This window comes from Solanum lycopersicum, chromosome 3 (genome assembly GCF_036512215.1).
Source record: "Solanum lycopersicum chromosome 3, SLM_r2.1".
Taxonomy (NCBI): Eukaryota; Viridiplantae; Streptophyta; class Magnoliopsida; order Solanales; family Solanaceae; genus Solanum; species Solanum lycopersicum.
Genome location: NC_090802.1, coordinates 58,099,127 through 58,123,137, shown reverse-complemented (window position 1 = coordinate 58,123,137; position 24,011 = coordinate 58,099,127). Strand labels below are relative to the sequence as shown.

Below are 24,011 nucleotides of genomic sequence, written 5' to 3'. Positions count from 1 at the left end.
ATCACACCTTCCAAATTTTTGTATGGAATTTATTCTAATTAATGACTCATAAAAAGATGAAAAAGAAAACTGTATATGCTATTCCTACAAAAAGGGTGTTTTCATCAAGGAAAAGATTTAATAATGAAAAAACAAAAACAAAATCAATATCTACAAAGAATTAACTTGTAGAATGTGAGTAAGATCATCAGACTAAGTTTACTCTGCTGTTGAGCTAAAAGCCTCTTCCTACCAGCTTCTCAACCCTTAATTATAGGGTAAGGTATGCACATACTCTATTATACTCTATTATGTAAGAGTAAAGTATGTGCATATTTTATCCTTCTTTACTTTCATGTTTGGTTGGGGTAGGATAATGTATGTGTATACTCTTATCTTCTTTCGTATTTCACCCAATGGGATTAGGTTGGATAATGTTTACACTTCACTGTATTCTCTTCAGACTCCAACTTCAGTTGAGATTATATTGGATATATTTTCAGACTCTTGACTTCGGTTGAGATTATATTGAATGTATTGTTCAAATTCCACCTAATATACTGGATATGTTGATGTCGCTGCCACGGCTTGATTACAATTTAGGAGGGAAAGTTCAAGTCTTCAACTAAGAGATTGAATCATCTTCCACATCAGTGACTAAATTCTTTGGTTCAAGCTCAATCTCTTCAATTCTTCTCAACACTTCACTCATCTTAGGCCTCTTTTCTGGTGCCTCATCAGTACACTGCAAAGCCAATTGAGTAAGCTTCAACATTTCATCATACCCTTCTTTTTGTGCAAGTATTTCCATATCCAAAATGTCTGTTGACCAGTCATTATTCACCACTGTCCTTACCCACTCTGATAAATCATCATCAACATAACTAGTAACCCCATTTTCTGGTGAAAACAATTCACCTGGTATTTTTCCAGTGATCACTTCCAACAGAAGAATACCAAAGCAATAGATATCAGCTTTTCTTGTTAACTTTTTCCCTTGAGAGAACTCTGGAGATTTTCCTACTGCTAATTTTCTTAAGGATTCTTTAGATGGTAACAAAGGAAAGAATCCATAATCTGTCAGCTTAGAATGGTAGTTCTTGTTTTGGTCTTGCTGGATTAGAACATTTTTTGATCTAATGTTCCCATGTGGCACCTTTTGTGATTGTAAAGACTGGTGCAAGAAATTTAGACCCTTTGCTACATCTTTTATGATGGATATTCTTGCTGTCCAGTTTAGTGGTTGTCTCCCAATGCCTCTGTTTTCTGAAATCAAGAATCATAAGTTTTTACATGGTTGAATCTTAAGGGGAAAAAAGAAGGGAAAATGGAAAAGATATTCCTCTATTACTACTACGACAACAATATATTCAGTGTAATCCCACAAAATGCAATTTTGGGTAGAATGTCCACAGACCAACAACATATTCAGTGTAATCTTACAAAGTGCAGTTTGGGGTAGAGTGTCCGCAAACCTTACACCTACCTCAAAGCAATTTCAATTTTCACAGTAGCACTATAGAGAAGGGAAAGCGCACCTCAAAAGTCATTTGATCATGAGTTCATAGTTTAGAATCATAATGAATATGAATATATGAATGACCTCAAAGTATAACACGAGACGTTTTACTAATGATAAGGATATGAATGACCTCAAAGTATAACGGAAGATAAAATTAAGATATTTCGTGTATTTAGACATTTTTCCAAAAGTAAAAGAAAGTTGATGAACGAACCATGCAAGAGCTCAAACAAGTCTCCTTGTGGAACATATTCATAAACAATGAGCTTCTCATCCTTGGAATAGTAGAAGGACATCATCTCCACTAGATTTTCATGTTTCAATTTCCCAAGCAACTGAATCTGTTGTGTGAATTCCTTTTTGCTCAAAGAATTCATTTCTTTGAGTCTCTTAACAGCAACAACAGAACCAGATTCCAGTATTGCTTTATATGTTGTGCTTAGTTTTCCTTTTCCTAAAACTTCAGCTGATGCCCTTAACAAGTCATCCATGTCAAAGACTGACATATCCTTTTCAAAGAATATTAAGTCCAATGTTTTTTCTGGATCTTCTGTGCTCTTGGACCAATAACTTCTCTTTACCACATTCTCTATTGAAATATTACCTGTCAAAATGGAAATGGGAAATGTTAAAAGATGTAATAACAACAATATAAACTGCTCCATCATCTCAATCGGAAACAGTCTCTCTATCCCACAAAAGTAGGGGCAAGGTCTACGTACATCTCAACCTCCCCAGACCTCTCTTGTGGGACTATATTAGTATGTTATTGTTGTTGTATAGCCACAATTCAGGGGCGAGAGACTAGTTCTCAATCTTATTGAGCTAGAAATGATTGAATTCGACTTCATAATGGGCATGTACTGGTTTTCTTTCTATCACGAATTAACCATCTTTAGAACTTCTGGAGCTGCCCCATTCTGGAGCCAACGAGTTCTGAATGACCTTCTTTTAGCGATTAACAAAAATGGTTAAACTATTTCGAGGAAAAATACAGAACACGAAAACTGCCCTGCACCAGATAACCTCCTCATCTAATTCAATCTAAGCAACTTTTCCCCCAGATAAACTGGCACTAGTTAGGATAAGATAGATAATACTACAAAAATCTTACCTTGTTTGTCTTCTCCTTGTGTTCCCTTTCTTTTAGATCTTCTAAAGTAACGGAAAAAGATGAACATGATTGAGACAAGAACAAGTACTGTTACTGCTGCTGCAATCAAAGCAATACTCCATACTTTAAGCCCATTCTTTTTCTTTTCACTTGGTGCTTTAGGTGGACTTGCTGGTGATATTGAACAAGGTATTCCTACAACTTCACCACACAAATTCGCGTTATTCTCATAACTACTCTTTGAAAACCTCTTCAGAACAGGAGTTTCAGGGATAGGCCCTTCCAGTTTATTCGAAGACACATTGAAACCAATCAAACTCTGTTGATTAAATGGTGGAATTGAACCTTCAAGCTCATTCCCCTGGAGCTCCAAATCTGTTAGTTTCTTTAACTCAACGTACCCAAACGGAATCAAACCTGAAAATCGATTATCTGAAAGAAACACAAATTCCAGGTCGATTAGTCCTGTGAGATTAGGAACAGGACCATAAAATAAATTGTTCCTAAAGCTGATTTTTGTCAAATAAGTTATGTGCAACAAGAATGTTGGTGGAAGTGAACCAGTTAACTGAATTCCTTCTAAAACAAGTTGATTTACATGGCCATCAGAACACGAAATTCCAGCCCATTTACTCTGGTTGTAGTAACAAGGAGGCCCTGTCCAATGTGAATGTAAATCAACAACACTTGAATTTACACTATCTCTCAGCTGCAACAAAGCATCTCTTTCATTTGGGAAAAATTCAGCTGATTCCACCACCAGAAACAAGGCGAAAAATAGGATCGTCCTACGCATTTCTGGTCGTGGCAACCTTGACTTTGAAGAATAATAGATAAGTAAGTAATAATAGATTGAGAATTTTTACCAGTTGTATGTAGTAGGTGAAGTGAAATTGAACATTGTGGGGTATAATTCAAACAATGTCAAACACATCAAAAAGTCGAATTTTTTTTTATAGTGATCTCCATTACAGAGTTTTGTTATTTTAGACAGCTTTTGACGTTGTAGACCAAAAAAGATTCCCAAAGAAAGACGTGAAAGCGGAAAGAACAAAGAATATGATTATTATGTAGATTAATATAGTATTAAACAAGACATGTAGAGATATGATATTTGTCAATGTTTTTATTCTTGTTTAAAGTTGGTGGTTTGGGTCGAGGAGTTGAACTCTGCATGACAATTGGGGTTTCTTTTATATACGCTATAGTATTTTTTCGCGAGTTTCATATTTCAACTAATGTAAAATAAGTCTCAATGCTAAGTTGGTCAACGCAAGCATTTATGTGTGTTTTGATATAAATGGATTGATACTTTAGATAGGTAAAGACAACAATGAATAATGGAGTTATGAAACTCGTAAAAAGATGATAATTTAGGAGGGTTCTAAACCATTCAATATTTTTTTTTAATTTAAAGATAGTGTCAGACGTTTGTATGCACCTCAATCATTTCATTTGGTTCTTGTCACTTTTAAAGAGTAGAGGTAACTTTGTTCATCAAGACGTAAGAAAACTGGAAATAATATCACTTGAAATTTCATGATATTTGGAGCCCGTTCGGATTGACTTCGACCTACTTTTTAGTCAGTTTTTGACTTCTGGAAGTGTTTGACAAATATAAAAAATAACTTAAAATAAATAAAAAATAACTTAAAATAAGTCAAATCAAAAGTAGGTCTCCCCTGCTTATTATTTTTTGACTTAAAAGTCATTTCAGTTTGACTTTTTATTTTTGACTTAAAAGTTATTTTTTTAAGTCAATCCAAATGGACTAAACCATTAGATTTATGTTACCTTCGATGAATATAGATACTGAATAATTATTTTCACTAAAAACTTAATACGATGTGAAGAAATAATTTATTATTATTTTTTGTTATTGTCTCTTTGAACTTGAAATCTTCCTCCGTTTATTTGATGATTGGGCAATATACTTAGGTGCATAATTATTGGTGGTTGTTGACAACTATATATTAAAAAACACCTTTAAGGGAGTCCTAATCATAGATAAGATAGAAGTTTTTCTTGATAGTGTATTATATTATACTACAATATTATAATATTGTTTTTATATGATAATACATTGGAGATGATGTTGATTTCAATGAGAGTGATTAGAGTTGGCAGCATTGTAACAAAATATTGTTGAAATATTTGAATATTTTCCTTCCTATTTTTGACATTTTGTATGCGCCAATTGAGACTTTGCAGTGTCAATGAAATTAATCATTTATCTACGTTATTTAAGGGGAATAAGTCAAATGATACCATTACCAAATAAGTTCATTTTTTTTTCTTTTGTGGTTGGCAACTAAGAATTTTGTACTAATATTTTTAGTTTGAGGGTCTAGACTAGAGTACCATAGACACAACTTCCCTTTGAAAAAAATGGCTATATATGTTGGCTTTTCCACATACAATTTTTGGTATTTAATTAGCAAAATTTCATATTATGGCTTTTTTTTCCTGGGATAATAGTGGTGTTGAAGAGAGAAAACTCAGTTAGTTGACTATCTGAACTGCTATCTTGTTTGGTTCTCCGTATTATAATTCCCTTCCCATTTCCCTTACCCTCCATTTCTTTTTTTAAAAAAAAACAAAAAAAAAGTACCAAGTTAATTTAGGTATAAATTGATTATTTCATCGGATTATTACTTTTTTTTATATAAATATGGGTGTGATAATTTTACCTATAATATGATTTAGGCAAATCGAATCACCACCATATGGAATGTTGACTCTAATTATTAGAACTTTTTAAGCATGTGCACTTCTTTTCATTTGTTGGGTTATTATTTTTTCCATTTGTTACGATTTGAATCCAAGTCTGTAGTTTTATATTATGTTCATTTATTATTAGGCATATTTCTGAACTTATCATTGAATTAGAATTAATAGCAAGTAGTTTTTGTGACATTTGGTTGGTGTAAAGACCGGTTAAATAAGTTGAAGAAAAAGCTTCTCATCTTTGTAATGATTCTTAGTGATCACCAAAGTTTTTTGATGATCAATTTATTTTACTAATATTAAATATTGCGATAAATATTTTTCATTCTTAATAATATTTTAGATTTAAACTTTAGTCTTCAAAAAATAAAATCCCATTTAATAACAAATAATTTACCTCAAAATAAAATTTTCAACATAAAGTTCAATTGATTAAGCTTTAAAATAAATATCAAACATCAAATAAGATATTCAATGAATTAACATACCTTCCGACATACAGAAATCTACATAACCAGCTTATTTCAAGTAACACATGAAATGCATAAAAATGTACCAATAAAAAAACTTGATTAAATCTTCAAATTTTAAGCGTATAACATCAATTCGAACGAAAAATACATACAAAACAATTGCGATACTTTCCATGAAATAAAACATGAAAACATTTCATTTATAAAAATACAAGATAACTATTTGTGATAAAAAATAAAATACAATGCAAAAGTAGAATTGCACGGCACTTACAGGCAATGCAGTAGAGACGCAAGTGTAATTAAATACCAAAAATACCCTTATATCAAATGAAGAGTAAAAAGCACGCGATTTCTTTGTAATATATATGTGTTTCTTCTCTTTCGCATGCTCAAGTCTCAGTATATGATAAGTTTTATATGAGATAGGTCGATATGATGCACATATAATTTATCGAGGATACAATTTTAGATATAGTAGTATGACAAAGTTGATAATTAAAGTAGAAAGCTAGTAATATGTAATAGAGAAATACTTAATCTTCCCATGTTATTCAATTTTGTTATTATCTGTTTTTTTTTTCTTAACTTTGTTTATCATACTATCTTTTGTTGCTGACTTTTCTTCTCCATTATGTATTCATTTTAGTTTCTTTAGTTTATTTTAATTGGACATGGATACTAAAAAAATAAATAGGACTTTTTTATTTTGTGATCTTAAATTAAATAAATAGTTCATGAATTTTTGGTGATTCAAAATTTAACGTGTTTTTTGTCAAATTATTTCGGATGTCCGTTAAGACCTTAGTAATGGAGTAGTTGGTCCCAACCTGCAAACCAACCCATTTTCAAATTCAAACAAGCCCAGAACAGGTAACCCCCCATATTACTGATTTTTGTGTGCTATAGTCTATGGATTTTTGGTGATCCGAAATTTAGACGTGTTTTTTACCAAAATTTTTCATGGACATCCGTGAAGACCTTAGTAATGGAGCCAGTTGGTCCCGACGGAGAAACAAGTTCATTCTCAAGTTTAAACGAGCCCCAGAGCAGGTAAATCCCATTTTATCGATTTTCGTACACTATTGTCCATAGATTTTTGGTGATTCGGAATTTCGACGTGGTTTCTTGTCAAAATATTTTATGAATGTCCGTTAAGACCTTAGTAATGAGCCATATAGTTCTGGCGGGCAAACTAGCCCATTTTCAAGTTCAAACAAGCCAGACCTGGTAAACCTCATTTTACCGATTTTCATGTACAATAGTTCATAAATTTTTGATAATCTGAATATTCGATGTATTTTTTATCGAATTTTTTCATAGACATTCGTTAAGAGCAGAAATTAGAATAATAATTTGGTGCCTTTGAAAATCTCCGGAAACTCAATCAAGGTAGCTAATTTTATCAATAATAATAATCAATTTTAGAGCTTTTATAATTCGTGAAGATAAGTAATTGATGCAATAATTAGGAGATTTAAAACTTTCGCATACCCTATAAAAAGCAGAATAAAGTGACTGACCTCTTAGACAAAAAGAGTTTAAAACAATTATTTGATTACATAAGAATTTTGTTATTTTCTTTCGTGTTTACAAATAAGACAGTATGGATAAATATTTAAAAACAATTTTTTAAAGAAAAATTCGATTCATTGTAGTAATTTGAGAGCAACCAAACTACTCTCTTATTTTGCTATGCTGCTGCTTAAACCTTTTTGCAAATTTTATCCCGTTAACCAAAAATATAAAAAATATCTTTTAAAAAAATTGTCATATTAAATCTTCAAATTTTAACTGTATTACATAAATTAGAACGAAAAATATATATAAAACAATCGCATATTTTCCACTAACATAAACACATGAAAACATTTCATTTATAAAAATACAAGATAACTCTTTGTGATAAAAACTAAAATACAATGCAAAAGTAGAATTGCGGCACTTACAGGCAATGCAGTAGGGACATAAGTGTAATTAAATATAAAAAATGCCCTTATATTAAATAAAATGTAAAACCCGTCTGTGGCATGCGATTTTTGTGTAATATATGTGTTTCTTCTCTTTTACATGCTCAAGTTTCAGTTTATGATAGGTTTTATACGAGGCATAAGTAAGTCGATATGATATAAATAAAATTTATCGAGGACATGACTCTAAAATAAAATGATATGATAAAGTCGATAATTAAAGTAAAAACTAAAGCTAGTAATAGGTAATCGATAATTATTTAGTTTTCCTCGTATTCTTCGATTTAATTATTACCTGTTTTTTTCTTAACTTTGTTTATCATATTATTTTTTGTTGTTGACTTTTTTTCTCCATTCATTTTAGTTTCTTTGGTTAATTTTAATTTGACATGGGTATTAAAAAAAAGATTTTTGAATTTGTGATCTTAAATTAAACATATATTTCATGGATTTTTGGTGATCCGAAATTTCGATGTGTTTTTTGTCAAATTTTTTCATGGACGTTTGTTAAGACCTTAGTAATGGAGTCAGTTGATTCGGACGGGCAAACCGACCCATTTTCAAGTTCAAACGAGTCCAGAGCAGGTATATCCATATTTTACCAATTTTGTGTGCTATATTCCATGAATTTTTGGTAATATGGAATTTCGACGTGTATTTTATTGGTCCCGACGGACAAACCGGCCCACTCAAATTCAAACGAGCCTCAGAGCAGGTAAAACCCCATTTTACCGATTTATGTGTGCTAAGTCTATCGATTTTTGGTGATCCAGAAATTTGACATGTTTTTAGCCCAAAACTTCATGGATGTCCGTTAAGACCTTCGTAATGGAGCCAGTTGGTCCCCGACGGATAAACTGACCTATTTTTAAGTCCAAACGAGTCAGAGCAAATAAACCCTCATTTTATCAATTTTCTTGTATTATAGTTCATAAATTTTCGATGATTCAAACTTCGGACATATTTTTTGTCAAATCTTTTTAACTCGGGTTCGTAAGAGTAGGAATTAGGATAATAATTTGGTGCCTTTGAAAATCTCCAGGAACTCAATTAAGGTAGCTAATTTTATCATTAATAAAATAATGAATTTTAGAGCTTTTATAATTCGTGAAGATAAGTCATTGATGCAATATACAGGAGATCTATAAAAAGCATTAATAAAGTGGCTGACATCTTAGACAAGAAAAGCAATTATTTGATTACATAAGAATTTTGGTAGTATTTTCTTTCGTGTTTACTAATAAGACAGTATGATAAATATTAAAAAAATATTTTTTAAAAGAAAATTTCGATTCATTGTAGTAATTTGATCAGATAAAAAAAATAATAATGGACAAATTATACAAAAAATAATAATGGACAAATTATAGAAATGTTAGTGCATAAGATTTATTTATCATCCTTTTAGTCTAATTTATATCAATTACCTAAAATGACCATTCAATCATAATTGATCGGGATTGAAAAATCAGTTGTATACTTTATATACAATTAAGTTATATTCAGTTTTTTAGATGTATCATAATATATAATCAGTGTATAACTCATATATTTGTAGGCTATATTATATAGTTAATATATATTTCTTACGACTTTTAAGTATTTTTTCTATAAATAAAACTGTAAATATATTTGTTATGAATAAAAAAGTTTATTGTATGTATATGAAACTATCACAAAAATAAATTTTGACACTAATCATATTGAGTACTTAAAATAAAAAATAAAAAGAAGAAGAATTACGCGACTAAACAAATTATATTAATTAACTATTTAAGATAACTATAGTTTAAAGAAATTACTTTTCACCACTAACATATAACAATATTTCTGTGGGTCACGTATAGAATTTGTATAATTGGATTCTCAATCGTATAAATTTAGAATTTATATAATTAAATTCCTAATTGTATAAATCAAAATTTTGAATCTGTTTACCTTAACTAGTTGTATATGTTTCATTTATCTTATTTGTATATGATTTATTGATATATTTAATTTGTATAAATTTTAATAAAATATTAAATTCCTAAATATATAATTTGTATATACTTACTTTATTTATATATTGGCTAATGAAATATATACATGAACATACCTATAGCAAACAAAAATATAATAATATAAGGTAATTAAACAAATTATAGTTGAGAGAACTTATAAAGTTTAATCTCTTATGAAATTTCTAATTAAAAAAATGACTTCATTTTATTCTTTGGGATGACCCAGTAAATCTGGGCTTGAGAGTTTCATATCGAAGATCTCACCTTTGAAATCTCTTACCAATAAAAATAAGAAATTTATCTTTTGAATTAAACATATTGCATCATATTTACCTAATACGAATTATCTACGTCATAAACGAAAAAAATTAATGACTTCACTCTATCAATACAATTGTTTTTTTTTTAATTTGAAATAAAAGCAGTACAGGAGAGGGAGAGAAATAAAAATAAAAATAAAAAGAATAAGAATTTTTTAGAAAAGCTGTCTTAAACCTCAGTCCCCAAAAATGAAAAACATGAGTAATTTTGGATTCTTAAACCCTCCCTCGCCAACGCTTACACTTCAAATATAACACCAAATATCATTACACAGCAATTTCGTGTTGATTTGAGATGCAGATTGTTCGGCGGCTCTCCGTTACTGTATCCAAACAAGGTTTGTTACAAGTAATTTTTTTGTTAATCTGTGTATAGAAGTAGTAGTATTTTGTGATCTTCAATATCTGAGAAAATGTTAATTCAAATGCATGCTGAATCCGATGTGTGTGACAGTAGTTGGAGATGCTGCCAGTTCAGTTCGTGGATCGAAGACTCAGTGCCGGTGGAGGTCGTTTGCGGCCACTGTTCCGTCTAATTCAGCGGCAGATAGAAGGAAACAGAAAAAAGTATCAACGGAAGAAAGGATAGCAATGGTGCAAGATTTTGTTAACAAGTAGTATATCGTTTTCCCTCTTTTTTAGGTTGACTTCTGCTACTATTTTGTGTTTAATTGATGCAATAATTTGTTGAATCCTATTCAAGTCTAGGGGGAGTGTAAAATATATTGTATGCCGCCTTTCTGTTAATTTTCTGCAAAAAAAGTTGTTTCCACTCTTGAACCTGTGACCTACGACAACCAATGAGCAACTCTATTGTGGCACTGATTTGACTGTACACATTCAAAATTAGGCTGCAAGCTGATTAAAAAGTGAATTTAACATAATAGTAACAATTTGGGTACACTTAAATAGGAAATACTGCTATTTTGAAGCCATAGAGTTTTTTTTATATATAAGTAATCAGAGATTTTATAAATGCTTGCACTGAGCCAGACATAATGACAGATTGTGTAGATCCCCTGTTGTATAAGAATATGCATCTGCATCGTAACCAGGCTGCATAAAAAAGCTAGCAGAAAAAAAATACATCTTTGTTAAGGGTATGTATGTTGCTCTTATGACCTTTAAAAATTCTGCCATTTCTTTCAAGCCAAACATGATTGGCTTGAGGAATGCTATTCCAAGTCTTTTGTGATTTCTTGGACGTCTCTGTTCCAGCATTGTATTAGCTCAATAGTGTATTTGGCTTGGTTTAGAACATGTCAAAGATTGCCACAAACTTGCTCCACAGTTTGCTGGTAATCTCTGCATTAAAAAAGGTGGCCAACATCTTTGGAGAAGCCTATTTGCAGTGCAATGTTGATACCTTTCCAATGGCATGAATTTTGAGGATTCATATACTGATTCCAACAAATTTGTTATTGAGGCATAATAATTGTTGTTGTTAATCAGCATGGATAGTGGAGAGGACCGTTTCAGTTTTACGACCTGATACCAAGTAGCTGAAATGCATTACAAGTTAGACTTTGGTCCCATTAGTTTCCTGAGTAGGTTTTCATATTATTTGTCAAGTATTTAATATGTTATGAAGTTTGGTGCTATATATTTATTTAAGACACATGACAGGGATTTTGCTGGTGATTTCTATTTTCAAATGCAACCCTTGATGAGCTTTGAAAGACTGATGCAAAGGGCTACTGCTAACCAAATAGGCATAAAGAATTTTCTGAATTTCATTTACAAGTTCATACGAGTGTGAAGGAGGATTAACAAAGTTCCGTATATGCAAATTTGTGGAGGCAATATAAAATTGGATATTTCTGCCTTAGTTTTATCATTATTAGGGGAAGCCAAGTCACGCTGTTCAACTTTCTCTCTTACACATGAAGTTTTGTTCAATTTGGTGATTGATGGTTGACTATTTTTAGAGGAAAAAGGCAAGGTACCATTAGGGTTTTTCAATATGGTGGATGATATTTTACTTCTTGGATAATTTTCCTTCCCGTCCCCCTCACAAGTGAATTTTTTTTGTTACTTATCATTTACCCAAATATAGCAATGGGATAGTCGATGTGTTGTTTTCTTGGAAATCATGGTTCTCGATTGTATCTTTACCCTTGATACTTTATAAAAAGAATTTCCCTGGCGTCTTTCGAGTCCTACTTCTAAATTTGGCGGCAAAAACCTGTTATATGACCCTTTTGTATACTATATCAATGACTTGGTAGAGTTTCAATGGTTGTATGATGCTCTTTCTCTTGATTGGTCCACACTCCACACTAATGAGATCCCTTCTCATTTCCCATTTGGTCAGAAGCTGGGAGCTCATAACCAAGATATTTCATGTTCTTGGAACTACCTTCTCCTAAAAACTACAGTCAGCTTATGAAGTGTCCTTAGCTTTCTGAAGGCATGCATTATTATTTGATATTTGTGTGGCTTGATCATGGTGCTGCTCTACCTATCTATAGAAAGGGCTCATTTTATGTTTTGAACTTGCTTAACCGAAGTAGGGACCTCTGTTTTCCTTTTGAAACTTGAACTAGCTGTAACAATCATCCATGTTATTGTATCTTCAGCTTCCTTCATGACCTTTGAGTACATTCTGTGTAAGTGGACCTGTGAATTTTTGTCATCCTGATGGAGTTGATAAGCAAAAACAAAAAAGTAGCGTTCATGAATTGGTTATTTGGTTGATATCTGAAAGCTACAATATAGGAATATGACCAAGTGAATTGGTAATCCTAGGGGCAGAATTTTAGAAGTTAAAAATGATTTTTTTTGGTGTAAACTGAATTTTTATTTTTGGAGGTGTCCAGTAATCAACAAAAATATGTACTCTTATTTTCATACATAGGTTTATTGATCACCTTGGAGTGTCCATGGATTAAATTTTCTTCTATTAACTCATACTTGGGAGAAAATCTCTAGTGGTAGTGCAGAAAGATGAAGATATACTGGATAGAGTAATATCTTTGTCAGTGTTACTAAATAATGGCCCTTTCTTATTTAACAATCATAATAGAGCCTCTGGATGGCCTTCAGGAGTTCCCTAAAGGTATCGTTGTCTCTGGATTATGGGATCCTCTGTATTTTAAGTCATCAAACCTGTGTTTACTAGTTGAAATTTATTTGTGAGTAATCCTGGCTGTCAATAAGGATGTTACCTAGGAGCTTTTATGTCAATCAGACTACTAGTTAGGTCTATATCTGTTCCTTTACACCACCTTTACATGGCATCACTAAGCTAGACGGCTCCAGTCTCAAGCAAAAAGTGAATGTTTATAGCTAATATGTAAGCACATGAAACAGGTCCTTAATTTGGTTTGCAGGATTTACGGTGGAGTTCTGAATTTTTAGATCAGCTAATCATCTTTTTTCCGTTTTGCAGATATAGAGCCATGAATGGTGGAAAATTTCCACCTGCTTATGCGGCAATGAAAGAAGTTGGTGGTGGGTATTACAACGTCAAGAAGATTGTCCAAGAAATGCAATACAATGCTAAAATGCCAGTAGATAAAGACTCTGTGGTTAAAGAAGTTTCCGCTAGAAAAGCTGCAATTAGGAAGGATAAGAGCAACGAGGTAAAGCTGCAATTAAGCAGTGCAACATGTCTCGAACATGAATGTGAGGATACTAGTAGCATCGGTGAGGCAGAGGCAAAGCTACAAACTCCAATTGCAGCAGAGCAGATGTTGTTGCATGAGATATCAAGAGTTTCTGGAAGTGTAAGTATGCTAGAGACCTGTTTCCTGCAAGATTCTGGATTCTAATCAAATAGAATTCATCAATTTCTACTGATTAGAAAAATTCCATCAAGGTTATCTGCTGTGATTCTTGTGAACTGGACTGAAATTAGAGGAAAACTAGAAAATCACTAAATGCTCTTTGAGTTTGTCTGAGATATTGAAGGTTGATCACAAATTTGACCAACAAGTCTTGACCTTGAATTAATAGTTATCCTAAGATGTTCAATGATGTTATTGTTATCCACCATATGCTGATTTTTTGACTGGGGTTTTGAATCCTCTTCTGAGGACTCCATACAATCAGGCCTTTAAAGAGAAAAGAGACTTAGCAAGCTATCTTACTATCTATTTCCTTTCTGAGTCCCCAATTTTTCACTTGTATGTTGCATGTGGTAAAATAATTAAGGTTCTAATGCAGGATAATAAAGATGCTGCTGCACAAGTTCTTGGTGCGGAGGTAAAATCTATTTCACATTCCGAGGAACCTTTACCTGAGAATAACATAAAACAGAAAGACTCCCCTATGGAAGATTTCAATTTTGATGGCCGAAAGCAGATGGATGAGCAAAGACATTCACCTGAACCCGAAAAGCGTACAAGGTAACCCGGTCATTTAAGTTGATTTTTTTGAAAGATGCATGTCGTGTCTCAGGCTCACCAAAACCATCAACCCCACCCCCCCAAAAAAATAAATGAAACTCTTCATTGGCGATGATGTTGGGACTTGTCATCTTTCCGTTTGAAGTATCATTTGAATGTGTTACAGTATTACATAAGTTGCCAGGTGCAGAACCAGACTAGCAAATAATGAAAAAGTTGATTATTTCAAGCGTCAAATTTGGGCAAATAATGATTTATGTGGTGGGTTGTCTTTGCAGTCCCATCTAATCAACTTAGTACAGAAGCAATGGATGTTGTAAACACACAAGTGAAACACGATGTTTTGAGGGATACCATTACGATCTAGTTAAAATTTGATAGATAAGGATCTTGTAAAGACTTTTTTCGAAGAATTGGCCAGACCGGTCAATGATGCCCTGTTTGTAGTACGAAAGGAAGAGGATCCCTGAAAATGCTTTTACTGTGTTACTTAAGTTGTATAGGAATTCCTCCTAACCCAGGAGTTAAGAATAATAAATCAAATGGTATTTATTGAGAAGTGCAAAATGGTACATCTGTTCAATGCAGTTAAACGTGGAATTGCCCTTAGGTTAGAGCATCTTAATGCAGCCCATATTGCGTTTTTAGTTATGCCTGCATTTGACAGATAAACAGACAATCAGAGGTCTCCAATCTTGTTTTATTTTATTGGTTTTCAACTAAAATCCTTTATGCATGAGTCTTGTTTACGCCTTATCTGACATGAACTAGCTTCATATAGGAAATTATCGAATGAGCGCAAGGCTGATATACAAGCTGAAAGCAAACCATCCCTGTGGAAAAATATGAAATCTTTTGCAGATGGAATCCTCAACATGTGGTGGAAACAGTAAATTAGCCCCCAGGTGGTCTCTAGTTTATGAATTTTTCCATTTAGATATGATACTGTTTTTATCATCTCCTACTGTAGCTAAGAGTTCTGTATTGATGGCTTCCTCCAAAGTGGACTTTTGTGGTTCTGCAGCGTTATCGAAAAACAAGGAGATGGACTGTATTTGTGTCAACATGAGAGATCTTGTTAGTATAATGTTATGCAGGCATGTCTGTGCAATGAATAAACGATCACTAGTGAGAGAACTTGGTGATGAAGCATTATTGTTTTGAAGCAGTTCTATTCTCTTTACAAGATAGGTAGGAGAGAATTGGTGTATTAGATGAGCTGCATTGGATATAAAATGGTTTATATAGGAGATGGTGTAATTTTATTCTCACTGGAGATGCATGTTCATGTAAATATCTCTTAAACAATCTAACCATTTTTATTTGTTCCTCTTATTCCTTAATATGTATACTTTTTTTTTGGGAAGCTGAAGTTCTACAAAATTACCCAAAGATGGCAAAGATGAGCATACAGGGCGGTTCGTAACTCAGTAAATAATGAGCTCATCCCTCTACCCAAAGATGGCAAGTTAGATGGAAGAAATGCTAAAGCAACATCCAAGCAAACTAAATATAGTCATCCTCTAAATGAATTATTGCAATTTTTCCCCAGTTGTTTTGCAAGAAAACTTCTCAAAGAATTACAAGAAAGAAAAGTGAAAACAAATGTCTTTCCAATGGTGCTCCATTAAATTTCTTATGACAAAACCAATAAAAATAGATAATACTGACTTCTTTGAACTACACAAATGTATGGGGACAATATTGCAAAAGAAAAAAAAGGAAGTCACACACTTGATCCTCATTTAACTATTTGCATTTTTTGAAAAAGAAAAATATATGATTTTAGCATCTTTTATGTTATTTTTTCTGTTTTACACGGTGTTTGATATGAAATTTAATTATTTCAGATTTGCCTATATAGCAATCCCTACTAAGCATCTCTTATGTTATTCTCATGCTTCATAATCTTTTGTATAAAAATAAAAATACCTCAAAATAACATATAACTAAAAATAAACTAATAAAGATTGCAAAACTAACTTATCATAAATATATATACCAGTATTTTATTTATATGTATATTTTATATCTGGTGATTATTTTTTTAGTGGGTAGCTATTTAAATTATTATTTTTTTAATAAAATAAAATATATAATATATTACTAAAAGCATGAACAAAAAAATTAAAAGTTGAATTACGGTTTTACCCCTTATATAAATTAAATTGTTATAAAATATTGAAATATTTGATGGTATAAATTTAATTAAATGTTAATGACTTTTAGACTTTCGGAGATTAATTCCTAATTAAATATCTAATCTATTAATATTTATCATCTATAATCTATATGTATATAATAATTATAATTTTTTTTTAAAAAAAATCTTTACCTAAATTTCTTTACTTTTTTTTCTTCTTATTACTATTTCCTTAACCCCTCTCATGAATAATATGCTTGATGTGGATAAAGTAAAATCCTTTATGATAAATAACGAAATTTAATAATTTAAAGAATGCAAATCTACAAAATGGAGACGCACATTAATAATGTCCTCTTGATTATCATTATGGAATGACTCTAGCTTGACAAATTTAAATTTATTAATGCTTAATTACATGATAAGAACTTAAGTTGTTCTTTCTACATGGTTTGCTAACTTTAATTTTTTTTTCATATTCTTCATTTATTTATTATTATTTCTAATTACTTATTTAACTTTTCTACTCGTAATATTCATAACTTTCAACTTTTTCATATTCATAACCTCAAAATATTTAAACTAAAACTTTAAAATATCTTTTGATATTCCTTCTATTCTATTTATATAAATTCAACTTCGTTATCTCGTGAAGCCCCTACCAAGATTATTAGGCAATTATATTTATTCTATAGTAAAAGTAGATGATGAAGACTCTTGAATTTTGATAGGATATGAAAGGAGTCGATAACAACTCAGAAAGTTATGTACTAATTTTGTACTTATTTTTTCACCTAGATATACATCAGTGTTATAAGAATAGTGTCTATATTGTATTTTTTTCTTAAATATTCTGTTTCTTTTTGACTTTTTTCCTCTCTGTTAGACTTCTTAATTTAGTTTTCTATGAATGTTTTATTGCCGTAAGTCTTTATTCTTATTTTGTAATTGTTACATTTTATTATTCATTACAATTTACATATATATTTCCATGCGATTTTAGTCATTCTAAGGTATCTATAAAAATTCACATGAAACACACGTGTGAAGCACGTACTCAGAAACTAGTATATTATTATAAGCATGAAGCTCAAAACTTAAAAGTTGAATTACTATTTTGCCCCTCTAATAAATTAAAACTTTTATAATTTTCATATATATAATCTTCTTATTCTCATTCCATAATCTTGACTTTTCAAATTTCTAACACAAATATAAATAAAATAAAAATGAGTAATTATTCCTTATAGACAATAAATTAAAGTAGATCATGTATCTTTAAAATTAAATTTCATCTCTATTTTTTTTATATTTATTTTAACAAAGTAGATTCATGTATGAAATTAAATTTCATCTCTATCTTTTTTATATTTATTTTAACAATAATTCATGTGACTTTTCATGTTTCCAAAATTTTGTTCTATAAATTTAACTTTTTTCAAGAAAAACTTTTATTTACCACTCCTACAATTCTTGTGTGTTGGAACTCTAAACATGTGAAATAATGTCACAATTTGAGGTGAAAGTTGTGAGATTCCCTTCTGCAGTCACGAGAATAGACAAAAATTCAATTATTGAAGCATCGGAGCTTGATGTGTTAGTTCTATACTTATTTGTTGTAAGAATTATAATAAGACTTTTTTGTCTCTCTTCATATAATTGAATTCTTGTTTTATTAGCAAGTTGCTCTAAATTCATATTTGTATTTTGTATGCTCAAATGTTCAGTTTCACTATAGAGACAAAAATAAAATGAAATGCCTAATTATCTTGCTCATCTGTATCTTTTTTTTTTTTGCTTCTTACTTATAATTTTACATATACATTAATTTTCATCTTTAAGAATGAATGTGATAAAATAGGATGTTTACTCTTTTCTTTTCTTTTTATGGAAAAAAAAAAGGTGAAACATATAATATTAGATTAATGGTGAATAAGTTATGTATGAAGAGAAAATTAAATTTTATATAAAAATAGTAGTTATTCATAAATATTCTGATTTTAAAAATATAAATAATAAGACTTTTTACGTCATAGTTTTAAATATTTATAGTTAACTAATTAGTTTAAAGTGTTTGTGGATAAAAATTTAATACAATACTTTAAACACATTCATTATAATTATCAGGAGATTCAAAAGGCAAAGTAAAAAAGTTGAAAGGTTTTGTTTTCCTTTCACTCAAAGTTAATCTTACACTATTTCTTCTAACATTATTCTACCAGTAAAAAGGAACTATCGAGAAATTTAATTTAGATAGTTGTTATTTTTCCGTTTTGCTTTGTAAACTTATTTTTGAATTATAAACGAAGTTTATTTTATTAATTTTTCATATTATTATTTCGATGCATTCAGTAGGAGGTCAGAAAATTGGAGTATCACAATTAGTAGGAAAACAAAGTAAGAAATCTCAATTAGACATATTTTATTATTTAGTAATATTATCTTTTAAGAAATAATTTACTCATGGGTTACGTGCGTATAGCGCGTGCTTGGAAACTAGTATATAATATAGAGAGAGCCAACTTATTTATTTTCTCATTTTGTATTCCAAATCCAACGTCTACCGATCCATCATCTTCATCATTATACCTTTTGATCACCTAAGCAGGTGATTGCTTGCTTGCTTGCGTTCTGTATTTCTTGTTGTAATTTTTGCTTCTTTTGTTGTACCATAGAAGAAGCTAAAGAGCAGATCGTCTCCATCAAGTGGAACTGGTTCGTCCATGAAGGCCGTAAAATCGAATTGATTTTGTTCTAATAAGTAATCTGTAAGTGTTTAGGAGCTTTTGTTTTTCTGTTCATATTTCTTCATATTGCTTCAATTCTACAAATTCAGTTCACATGATGTGTAATTGATGTACAACTGATTTGGAATTGAGCCCTTATTAGTTGTTGAAATTTTTTAGTGTGTGATGGCTGGACTGGAGGAATTGAAGAAGAAGCTTGTGCCTTTGTTTGATGCTGATAAGGGTTTTTCACCTACCTCTACATCCGATCCTTTTGATTCGTACTCTGTAAGTTATTCTTTATTGTTGTGGACTGAATTTATATGAGGAATGGCCGGAGGGATGATATTGCGGTTTTTGTGAAGCTATCGGATGCCGGGACAGTGAATTTGTTGAGTCAATCGTATGGAGTATACAATATCAATGAACTGGGATTACAAAAGTGGCCTGTTGATGATACAGATCATGGTGAAAAGACATATAGATGTGCTTCCCATGAGATGAGGGTCTTTGGTGCCATAGGTGCTGGCGCCAGTAGTGTTGTTCAGAGGGCAATTCATATTCCAACTCATAGGATTATTGCTTTGAAGAAGATAAATATTTTTGAGAAGGTTTGTGAATTCCATTTTAATGTTTGTTTAATTCTATCTTTCATTTTTTTTTTCCTTTATAAGCCCTGTAATTTTAATGTGTTCCTTCCTCTGATGTTTTGCTTCCTTTATCCAATCCCTAATATGTCTACAAGGTAGTACCCCTAGTGAGTAGACAAAAAAATCAAAAGTAGACTCTTGGCTTAGCTGCAAGCCTGCAATTACGTTTGGACTGTACAGAACAAGGACTGCTCTTCTTCTCACCTTCTCTCTCAGGAGTAATTGTTTCTACTATACATAGAAGAAGAAGTCCGAACATTTCATACTCCAAATTGTGGACAAAATCAACGTTAAAAGATAGATGGAAGTTTGGGTACGACCATATCTGCACTAATATTACAAACATGGGTACTAGTAGTGCTCCATATAAAAAAACAAGGATGATTTTGAGTCTTAGCTGAAACATGAGGGACTATTTTGGGCTTTTTATCTATTTCGGTGTAGCAAACTATAGCATATGCATCCATAAAGCATAGGGTGTAGTATCAATAGATCATCTTATGTTAACAAGAATTTTGTGCATGTTGATAACTGAATGTTACCTGACCATGTAATGATTTAAGAAGGGACATCCAATTTTCTGTTTACTGAAATATTTCCTCTTGCATTTTAGGAGAAAAGGCAGCAACTCCTTACTGAAATAAGGACATTGTGTGAGGCACCATGTTACCAAGGTCTTGTTGAGTTCTATGGAGCTTTTTATACTCCTGATTCTGGGCAAATAAGCATAGCTCTAGAGTACATGGATGGGGGTTCTCTTGCCGATATCATAAAAATTAGGAAGAGCATTCCAGAACCTATCCTTTCCTCAATGGTTCAAAAGCTCTTGCATGTAAGGACTCTTGTTCAACATCTTTCTTTAGTGGTTATCTTAGTATTGTCTTTCATTTTTATTTATAGATGCTTGCTGCTCTTTAAGGGTCTCAGTTATTTGCACGGAGTCCGACATTTAGTCCACAGAGACATAAAGCCAGCAAATCTACTTGTCAATCTCAAGGGGGAGCCCAAAATAACTGATTTTGGAATTAGTGCTGGTTTAGAAAGCTCAATTGCTATGGTTAGTTAACGAAGGTTATATTGAATAGCACTTTTCTTTATGCAGGAAATGGATAATGAATCTTCTAGTGTATCTTGTTTCAGATTCATTCTTCTAATTTATTTTGTTTTCCAGTGTGCTACTTTTGTTGGAACAGTAACTTACATGTCGCCGGAACGAATACGGAATGAGAATTACTCTTATCCAGCTGACATCTGGAGCCTTGGGCTTGCACTGTTTGAGTGTGGTACAGGTGAATTTCCATATACAGCTAATGAAGGACCTGTCAATCTCATGTTGCAGGTCAATCTTCTACCGCTTCCTTTCTTGCCTTTCTGTTCTTGCTTATTTTAATAGGATATGTAACGTAACGCCCCTCCACTCACCCAGGATATATAAATATGCAAGTTTGAGTTCAAACTACCATAAAGATCTCATCATCACATCCTTGTTTTTCCAATATTATGTTGGCAGATCCTAGATGATCCGTCTCCTTCACTGTCAAGACACGACTATTCACCAGAATTTTGCTCATTCGTTGATGCTTGCCTCAAAAAAAATCCTGATGACAGGCTGACAGCAGATCAGGTTAGTACACATTTTCTTTTACAAGGAAATTAATCACAAGAAAAGGGTGGATGTTCAACATATTCTAAATAGACAATGGAGCTGTGAAGAAATATTAGTCACATGTACCTCTAGTAATGATTTGTTGATCATTTGTACACTTATATGTCGATCTTGAAAAAAAAAAAAGGAATATTATCCCACTCTATATGATATAAGTTTGACTGCATCTCTGAGTATGACAAGGTGAAGTATATAATTAAGAGCATGAAAGACACAAAGTAAAAGTCAATATGTCTTTATGATAAGGGAATCATCACATCATTGTTTACAGTTGAATAGGTTAGATGTATTTTTCTTCAGCTGAGGGATGTAACCTGGAATAATTTTCAGCCTAGTGGTTCATATGAGCTTGATAGTACAAGATCAATAGGTAAGCATATTTCAGCCCGTCTTTAAGCTCCTACGGAGACACTGTGATTCTGCTGGAAACAGAACCAGAATGTCATAATCTATAATTCTAGTTATTAATGTCTTACCATTCTCCAGTCAAGTGCATACTATTGATTATTAGATAGTTACAAAATGGTGCAAATTGTTAAAAAGCTTGAACTGGGGAAATGACCTTTTCTCTATGACATATATGATTTCGTCTTATTAAATGAAGACCAGTGCTTCATGATGGATTGGTTGTCTAAAATTTCTAGGACTTCCTAACCGCCAGGCTGAATGGGTTTAACATTATTTATATAGTTTCCTTTGTTGGAGCTGGATGGATAGTGTGTACATGTATATTCATTAAACACTGAGCTGCTTATCATTGTTAGAACTTGAATTAAATTTTATTTAACCTGTAAGAACGGGTGGGTGCAGTTACTTCAATGATCATAGAGTTTTCTGCATATACTGATACCTTCAGGACTTTGACGACATATAATTGTTATGTTATGATATGATATACAAGGTAGACTGGTTTAAGATTGGATAGTGGCTTAGTGTGCTCTTTGATTGCAGCTTCTATCACATCCATTCATTATGAAGTATAGCGATTCTGCATTAGACTTGGGTACTTTTGTCAGAGACATTTTTGATCCAACACAGAGGATGAAGGATCTGGCGGATGTGAGTTTCCTACTTCATATTTGCCTGTTGAATAACTCTGATTTCTTCATTTAGTGAAAATCTAAGAATCAAGATGTCTTAGAGAGCATAGGTCTACCTGTTTGCCGTCTCAATTTTGCTCGTCCCAATTTTGCTCACTCGCTATCAATTAAAATCACAATAGGCCAAAATTTCTGGAGTAGGTAATTCTAAATTCATGTTTTTTGTTTGTTGTTCAGATGCTGACAATACATTATTATTTACTATTTGATGGATCCGATGAATTTTGGCAGCATATCAAGACATTATATAATGAATGCTCCACTTTCAGGTATATGCCATTTGCTATGTTAAATCTACACTTGTTTGTTGCAAGGAGTTTATTTTAGCATATGTCCGTCTTCAGTTGTCTGTGTATTAACGCATGTAACAAGCATGCATATAAACACCCTGGGATAGGTCTTACTTGGGAAGATTGTGGGATCTGAGGATCTTGAGGCCCTTTTGTGCATGCCTTGAGTAGCATTTTCATGAAACTGTTAAGGGTGTACCAACATGATGACCAGAGTATCTGTATATACACTGAGATATTGTGGAATATAAGAACTCTTGTGCACTCATTTAGTATTGATTTTAAAGCTCTTTATCTTCTTGACTTACATTTATGTTTATTTGACTTAAGTTTTGGCGGAAAAGAATCCATCGGTCCCAACAATATTTTTTCAACCCTGTCTAACATACGGAACACATTAGCTGGAGAATGGCCTCCAGAAAAGCTTGTCCATGTTGTAGAGAAACTTCAATGTCGAGCTAATGGTCAAGACGGAGTAGCAATTCGTGTCTCTGGGTCTTTTATAGTTGGAAATCAATTCCTCATTTGTGGAGATGGTATGCAAGTTGAGGGTCTGCCAAACTTGAAAGATCTCTCTATTGACATACCCAGCAAACGGATGGGAACCTTTCATGAACAGTTTATTGTAGAGAAAGCAAACATTATTGGTCGTTATTTCATAACTAAGCATGAACTTTTCATTACTCAATAGTACTTTTCATGATATCATGAATGTAATTTTAGTTCAGTGTGTTCCTGTAAATGGAAACAGTTGAGAATGACCTCAAAGTTTATTCCCCGTGTGCAATCTGTGCTATTAGAAGATGGGTTCTCAATATTTTTTTAAACCCTTTTCGTGTTATATTAAACCTATATCCTAATTGACACGAGACGTACAAACTGTTACCTATTGTGAACAACATAACTCGTGAAATACAGTTAAGCAACACTTCTCGCAGTTTTCTTATTATTGATGCAATTTTCAGTAGTAAACTACCAA

General features: G+C 32.0%; 3 protein-coding genes across 8 annotated transcripts; 2 read left to right on the top strand and 1 right to left on the bottom strand.

Annotated features, from left to right (window-relative positions):
• Positions 1-98: 98 nt before the first annotated feature.
• LOC101257441 (probable leucine-rich repeat receptor-like protein kinase At1g68400) lies at positions 99-3,772 on the bottom strand. The gene is made up of 3 exons (XM_010319240.4): positions 2,616-3,772; positions 1,716-2,105; positions 99-1,245 (listed from the first exon to the last, which is right to left on the bottom strand). Exons 1-3 carry the CDS (start codon positions 3,409-3,411, stop codon positions 605-607), a joined length of 1,827 nt encoding a protein of 608 aa, XP_010317542.1. The 5' UTR covers positions 3,412-3,772; the 3' UTR covers positions 99-604.
• A 6,461-nt stretch (positions 3,773-10,233) lies between these two features.
• On the top strand, positions 10,234-15,823 carry LOC101251753 (uncharacterized). 5 transcript variants are annotated; one of them, XM_069295215.1, is made up of 6 exons: positions 10,241-10,446; positions 10,566-10,722; positions 13,500-13,836; positions 14,276-14,457; positions 15,239-15,362; positions 15,461-15,823. In XM_069295215.1, the coding sequence occupies exons 1-5, from the start codon at positions 10,404-10,406 to the stop codon at positions 15,348-15,350; spliced, it is 831 nt and encodes a 276-aa protein (XP_069151316.1). In that variant the 5' UTR covers positions 10,241-10,403; the 3' UTR covers positions 15,351-15,362; positions 15,461-15,823. The 5 variants fall into 5 exon arrangements, with proteins under 5 accessions (XP_004234319.1, XP_069151316.1, XP_010317546.1 ...); XM_010319243.3 differs by having other exon boundaries at positions 10,262-10,446; positions 10,563-10,722; positions 15,482-15,823; XM_010319241.3 differs by having other exon boundaries at positions 10,262-10,446; positions 10,563-10,722.
• Positions 15,824-19,122: 3,299 nt separating this feature from the next.
• On the top strand, positions 19,123-23,819 carry LOC101252056 (mitogen-activated protein kinase kinase 3). 2 transcript variants are annotated; one of them, XM_010319245.4, is made up of 10 exons: positions 19,123-19,368; positions 19,507-19,614; positions 19,692-19,937; positions 20,590-20,808; positions 20,896-21,033; positions 21,148-21,315; positions 21,487-21,600; positions 22,594-22,701; positions 22,920-23,011; positions 23,363-23,819. In XM_010319245.4, the coding sequence occupies exons 2-10, from the start codon at positions 19,513-19,515 to the stop codon at positions 23,721-23,723; spliced, it is 1,548 nt and encodes a 515-aa protein (XP_010317547.1). In that variant the 5' UTR covers positions 19,123-19,368; positions 19,507-19,512; the 3' UTR covers positions 23,724-23,819. The 2 variants fall into 2 exon arrangements, with proteins under 2 accessions (XP_010317547.1, XP_069151314.1); XM_069295213.1 differs by having other exon boundaries at positions 19,143-19,368; positions 19,490-19,614.
• The last annotated feature ends 192 nt before the right edge of the window (positions 23,820-24,011 follow it).